Below are 7,380 nucleotides of genomic sequence, written 5' to 3' on the forward strand. Positions count from 1 at the left end.
AGAAGAGAAAAGAAAAGAAATGGAATAGAAAAGAAAAGAAAAAGACAAAGAGAAAGAAAAGGATAAAGAAAAAGAAGATGATAAAATAAGAAAAAGGAAAAGAAAAGAAAGAAAGAAAGATAAACAGATAGAAAGGACAACAAAGAAAAGAATGGGAACAGAAAAGAAAAGAAAAATAAAATAAATAAAGAAAAGACAAAGAAAAAGAAGATGAAAAGAGAAAAAAGAGAGAAAATCAAAGAAGAGAAAAGTAAAACAAATATGACATATTATACTGTATCATTTTATGTGTCTTATTTTCCTGAACATTTTCCCAAATAACAGAAATGATTCATTACCCTTAAGCTTCCTAAAAATCTCCAAGTCATTGGCTGAATCCCCATGGTTACAATTACAACTATTTATTTAATAAAATTATTATGCTCTAAATCCTATGCTCTTGGCTTTAATTTTAGTATGTTAACAATGATTAACTTTAGGGACACGACAGATCAGTTCGGGAGGGTTTGGCAGTCCAGGGCTAGCAGACGGGTGGCAAATATAGATAATATAGATGAATTGATATAATGACTTGTTATATGTCCGTATTTATAGATTTCACACAAGCACACTCAGACATATATATATATATATATATATATATATATATATATATATAGAGAGAGAGAGAGAGAGAGAGAGAGAGAGAGAGAGATGGATGGATGGATGGATAGATAGATATAGATATATACTATATATCCATACTATGTATACAATTCCACTTCGTGCATCCATCCCCGCTCCCATGCCCAGCGCCAGTGCCCATCGCCGCCGCCGTCGGCGTGAGCCCAGAAGGTCGTCCACTTCCGGCAGCCGATTGCCCCCCGTCCTTAGAAGGTCCCGAGCGAGCCTTCCTTTCGCCGCTATAAAAGGTGACTCCCGGCCTTTCCCGCCAGTGTTATCGCCTCAGTCTCTCAGGTAAGCCCGACAGCCCGACCAGCCGCTCGGGAGGCAGTCGGGCAGTTTTAGCGTCGGTTTAGTCGGTGGGCGTCGGTGTGTCTGCGGAAGGGTGCGTCGGGAGTGCCCTGCAGGAGGATTACGAACATACACTTTAATGCATATGTGTTTGCATTCATATATGTATCTATGATTACTGACTGACATTAATACAAGTCTATAATACATACATATACAAATAATTGCTTACATACATGCATATCCATAATCACATATACAAATATTCACATCTCTATTTACATATCTATCTATATGTACATCACACACTACATACACGCACACATACATATCTCATTTCACATACATACAATCACACGTAGACACCCACTTATCCATACATACTCACCTTCCATTACACATATAAGTCTATGTCTCATATTCTCTGTCTGTGTATGGGAGTAGGGATTAGTTTCTTTGTATACTGCCTGAATACACACACACACACACACACACACACACACACACATATATATATATATATATATATATATGAATATATACATATGTACACGCATCATACATCTCTAGGCCTATTTTGAATAAGCATTCTTACTGCCTTGGCTACAGATCCGAAAACAAACAACACGATCTTTGTCCCTCTTTGCATTCATGATGACAGCTATCCTTGCAGCTTCCCGCAGAGCCAACAGCACGCCATAAACCCCCACTTTGCTCAGCCTTGCTCTCTCTCGCAGTCACCATGAAGGTCGCCCTCGCCGTACTCTGCCTCGCCGCCGCCGCCTCCGCCAGGATGGCCTACCAGCTCCCCAACGGCTTCCTCGACATCCTGGGCGGCGACCCCCAGCAGGCCTTCTCCTGCGACAACCGCCCCTACGGCTACTACGCTGACGTCGCCAACGGCTGCAGGCTCTTCCACGTGTGCGAGCCCATCGCCGACGAGCTGGGCGCCCTCGTCGAGACCGCCCACTACTCGTTCGTGTGCGGCAACCAGACCGTGTTCAGCCAGGAGTCCCTCACCTGCGCCCACCCCGAGGAGGCCTTCCCCTGCGACCAGGCCGAGACCCTCTTCGACCTCTCCAACGCCGACTTCGGAAAGATCCCCGTCGATATCTAAGGGAGTTGTCCCCACACCCGACCGCCTCCCCATCCGAAATCTCACCGATATCTTTCTCATCAATCAGCAGGACTGAACACCTGAGATGTATTTTCTGAATAAAAAAGAATGATCACATGAATCGTACTGCCATAACCCTTGGTAACACTCCTCCTAAAGTTGTCTTTGTTTGCAACTACTGGTAATCAGATCAATATTCAGTGTGTCCCAGCATCTCGCAAAAGACGCTCATATGACTGTACACAGAGAAAGCATTTTGACTGAGGACGCAACTGCAGTATCTTTCATCCATCTCATCTCTACTCTAAACTGCATTCGTTAAAGATATCCCCATGGAATAAAATAATAAAATCAGTAACACTAAATCAATAAAACAAAGTGAAAGTTAACAGTTAGGATAAACTGGTTAACATAAAACCTGGTCCTGGTCATCAGATAAGAGGATAATCCATGAAAACAAGAGTAAATGATCATTCTCGAATCCCTAAGACTAATCCTAATCAAGACACGCGAATCCAACGTCTGATTTCTCAATCCTCTTCGTTGATTGAGGATTCAGTCCCCTGCCGAAGGTTTAAACTCGCTTAAATGATCAGCTGTTTTGGGAGACTCTTTGTAAGTTCGATCTCGATGAGGAAGAGGCTGATTCTCCAGTCGATTATTTTCTGATTGAAAGCGTCGTGGAAACTGTTGGTTTAGTTATGTACATACCTACACACACATACACAAACGTACACATAAACATACTCACACACGCACACACACCCACACACACACACACACACACACACACACACACACACACACACACACACACACACACATACACACACACACTGTCGTATTGCAAAGTTGTGTGGTAGGCGTGGCAAGAGTTCTTTATTGCTAATATCTTTATTTTAGACTTCATTTAGCATTTCCCTTTATTTAGTATTAGCTTATTTCAATGTTCATATTTTCTCGGAGGCTCCAGGTTACAATTTAAATTACTTAATATGGTTGTATGAAAGAAAAGAATAAGGTCAAGGTACACGGTGTATTTACAAGTAACACTCTTATTCTCAAATTCAAAAATAATAATATATCCCAAAATTTTCCCATGTGCTTACAAAAATGCCGCTGGACAGGACAGGACTGGCAAGCCATGGAAGTAGCTGTGTTCGTTATCTCTCCCTCTCTGCCTTGTCTGGGCAGAACGAGGGGTATATATACCAGCAATACCTGCCACTTCCAAGACAGTGCGGGCTCGTTTGCATACGCAAATCGTTGGTCTGCGTCTTAACTGGCGTTACGGCGCTGCGCTCGTTCCCGCGTTCACTACAATCATCTCCCACGGCAGAGGAGACGGAAAGCCTCAGCGTCAGTTCATCAGGCGAAACCTCGCGGAAGAAGCGTTGAGTCTTCCTCCAGAATCCTATCCACGGGAGGCGGCCCATCAGTCTTCGGGATGTTCTGGCAGCCCTGAGCGCAGGTTCATGGGTGTCCAAAGTTCGTCTGAGGCTGGACGTCTTGACAACAATATTCACTGGCCAGGATCCAGGCAGGGACGGGATACAAACATGGAAACAATCAACTGCGGACACACAAGGCAGGCGTAACTCAAGACAATTAAGCAAACTGAAAAGAAACGACAATTAGTAAGGCACATAGGAGAAATCTATATATTATTTTTTGATTTGAGACCGAGTAATCATAGGGTGCAACCGGGAAGAATCAAACCGAACAAGAGAATCAGACCGAACAGGAGAATCAAAATCCTGTGGCAACAATGAAAATTCAGCATCACAAGAAAACAACTTCAACTGGTTTGCATGAACCTTTCTTTCAGCAAACGGGGGAGACAAATCACGAACAATAAAAGTTACTGGACTGGTGATCCGACTTACTCTAGATGGACCCAACCACCGAGGATTTAAGGCACGACTAACACCTTGAACTTGATCATAAGAACGCCGCAATACAAGAGATCCAACATCAATTTTCTGTTCACGAACTTTCCTATTGTAGTATTTTGCATTTTCTTCTCGTGTCTTACGGGAAGTCTCAGCTGCTACTTCTCGAGCTTTGAGAAGTTTGAGAAGATGCTCAGTACTTGTATCATCTTCATTCATGGTAACACGGTTTGTAAGCCCAATTGGATAAGGGCATGAATGACCCATAAACAGGAACAGAGGTTGGTTTTTAATTGATCGGTGAAATGCAGTGTTAAGGGCATACCGCACTTGGGGTACATAGTCATCCCATGACAAGGGAGCGTCATCACATAGGATAGCTATTGCATTTTTACACATCTATTGCTTCTTTCGATCAACTCATTCGCCTGAGGATAGAATGGTGTTGTATAATGCATTTTAATGCTTAATATGTCACAGACTTCAGAAAATAATATATTTTTGAACTCTGAACCACTGTCTGTAGTCAGCATTCTAGGAACTCCAAGTAGTGTAAAATAGTGTTCCACAAAGGCATCAGCTATTGTCTGGGAACTCTTATTTGGAAGAGGAATAAGTTGCAAATACCTGCTCATGTGGTCTATTATGGACAGAAGGTATTGATTTCCACGATATGAGCTGTGGAGATCCATCAAATCTGTACTTATCCTGTCCAAAGGAAAAGCGACAACAGGTATTTGAGAGAGTTGAACGTTCAGTTTTACAGTTCCTCTTCTTTTCTGACATGGAAGACAGGCATTAACATATTCCTTTGTAGCTGAAAGCATGTTCTGGAAATAATAATGCTCTTTTAGTTTGTGGTAAGTTCTAAAAATACCAGGATGAGTTGCTATAGCAGAAGCATGGGCAATTGTTATTACTTCTTTCTGTAGTGCCTTAGGTATGACCAGCCTATGAATAATTTTGTCAGAACATACCTTTAGATGATATAACACACCATCTTTGAGTTCAAACTCATCCAAGAATGTTGGTAAACTTTTTCGTGGCAGTGCAGAGCCTTCCAGGAAATCTATAACCTCGTGCCACACTGGGTCTTTGAGTTGTGCCTCTCTTAAAACAGTTGGTTCAGCGAGAGCGAGGTCAATAGACGCAATATCACGGCTTAGAAGATCAGGGACGTGGTGAGTAGATCCCTTTCTATAAACAATGCGGTAGGAGTATTCCATCAGCTCATGGGACCAGCGAGACATACGTGGAGACTTGGTCCTTCGGGTGAAAATATAGGTCAATGGCCTGTGATCAGTTATAATGGTAACATATTTACCATAAAGATATGCATCAAAATGTCGCACATATTCTATTATTGCAAGAGCTTCTAAGTCAGTAACGCTGTAACGAATTCCCGACCCTCTCAACTTACGCGAGTAATATGCAACAGCACAGGGGTTACCTTCAGAGTTAACTTGCATGAGACAAGAGCCTATACCTATTCTTGAAGCATCTGTGTGGAGTTCAAAAGGTGTCGAGAAATCAGGTCTCTGCAATACTGGGGCGGTAGTTAGAAGATGTTGAAGTTGACGAAAAGCTGCATCGTGTTCTGTATTCCATTTGAATGGCTGGCCTTTTCTGGTGAGAGAACTTAATGGGGCTGCTATAGTAGCAAAGCACGCACACATTCACACACACACACACACACACACACACACACACACATATATATGCTTGTATATATCCTTTTGCAAAACAAACTGTACATTCTATTATCAAAGAAATAAACATTTTCTGGGAGAATTGCGTAAGTCGAGCCAAGCAAAACGCCAACTTCACCGTCCAGGAACAGCACTGAAGTTTTGAGACCTTTATTGAACAGGCGGTAACCACGTGACCTCTGCTTGTGTATGACTCTTATTTAATCCACCTGTGAGTCTGATAAGGAAAATACTTACAATCAAATCTTGAATATTATTAAAGCTATCGAGTTGCTTAGTTTCAGGCTCCTAAGATACATATCCTTTAGAAAGAAAAATATATAAAGATTTTAGAGAAATGGAAAGCAAATATTTTTTTAAATCTCGGACATTTAAATGTTAAACTTGCGGAATACATATTATCGATCAAAAGATAATTAGACAGATCAGATATAAAGTTCAGATATAAAGACAGACAAATAGACACAGGTAGATTTATGATGAGATAGATGAATAGATGCAGAGGAGGAGAGACATATTGTTAGATAATTTGATGGACAGATAGATTGGTTGATAAACAAAAGGACAAATTGATGGATAGATAGATAGATAGATGTATAGGTAGAAGAGATAGATAGATAGACAGATATGTACAGATAAATAGATATTAGATAGATAGAGGGAAAAGCTAACAAAGACACAGACATACAAAATAAAAATAGATACATAGACAGCGTGAAAGCAACAGAGAAGAACAATGACAGACAAAGTACGAGAGAGAGAGAGAGAGAGAGAGAGAAAGAGAGAGAGAGAGAGAGAGAGAGAGAGAGAGAGAGAGAGAGAGAGAGAGAGAGAGAGAGAGAGAAAACGATGTAATGATATATGTTGGTCCATTGACGCTGTCATATGACTGACAACGTGGACGGGGGGGGAGAACTTAAGTGGTGCCACATTAACAGCGAAATGACAGACAAGCGGGCAACGCCAGGAGAGAAATGATGTTGCAAATAACTGGATTAACTAACCCTAAACAACGCAGACCCAAGACCACTCAGACCCCAAACAACGCAGACCCAAGACCACTCAGACCCCAAATAACGCAGACCCAAGACCACTCAGACCCCAAACCACGCATACCTCAATTCACAAGAGCCTCACACCCAAGATCCGACCACAAGGACCTCAGACCCTAAACCTTAAGCCCTAGATCCCAGACCCCAGACCCCAGACCTTAGACCCCAAAGATCTCAGACCCCAAACGGATCCCAAACCCGAAACCCTAGATCCCAACCCATGACATTAGACCTCAAACCCCGAAAAAAGACCTTCGACCCCAACTCAAACCCCAGACCCGAGACCCCAGACCCCAGACCCCAGACCCCAGCACCACGTACCTCGGTTGACCTCTCGTGACCTCTGAAGGATCGACGGGGAGGGGAGGGGGCATGACCTTCTTGTACCCCACAATGTCGACGAGGAAGAAGGAAAGAAGGAGAGAGAGATAGAAAATGAAAGAAGGAGACAGAAAAAAATGAATGAATATGATTGAACGAGGGGGGAGAGAAAAAAATGAAATAAGGGGAGAGAAAATTAACGAAGAGGAGAGAGAGAAAATTAACGAAGGGGAGAGAGAGAAAATGAAAGAAGGGGAGAGAGAGAAAATTAACGAAGGGGAGAGAGAGAAAATGAAAGAAGGGGAGAGAGAGAAAATTAAAAAAGGGGAGAGAGA

The 7,380-nt window shown here is 42.4% G+C and overlaps 1 protein-coding gene across 1 annotated transcript; it reads left to right on the forward strand.

Moving 5' to 3' along the window:
• The first annotated feature begins 1,620 nt into the window (after nucleotides 1-1,620).
• Nucleotides 1,621-2,188, forward strand: LOC125040143 (U-scoloptoxin(01)-Cw1a-like). The gene has a single exon (XM_047634655.1). It carries the CDS (start codon nucleotides 1,697-1,699, stop codon nucleotides 2,069-2,071), a length of 375 nt encoding a protein of 124 aa, XP_047490611.1. The 5' UTR covers nucleotides 1,621-1,696; the 3' UTR covers nucleotides 2,072-2,188.
• The last annotated feature ends 5,192 nt before the right edge of the window (nucleotides 2,189-7,380 follow it).

The sequence above is a fragment of the Penaeus chinensis genome, chromosome 28 (assembly GCF_019202785.1).
Source record: "Penaeus chinensis breed Huanghai No. 1 chromosome 28, ASM1920278v2, whole genome shotgun sequence".
Lineage (NCBI taxonomy): Eukaryota > Metazoa > Arthropoda > Malacostraca > Decapoda > Penaeidae > Penaeus > Penaeus chinensis.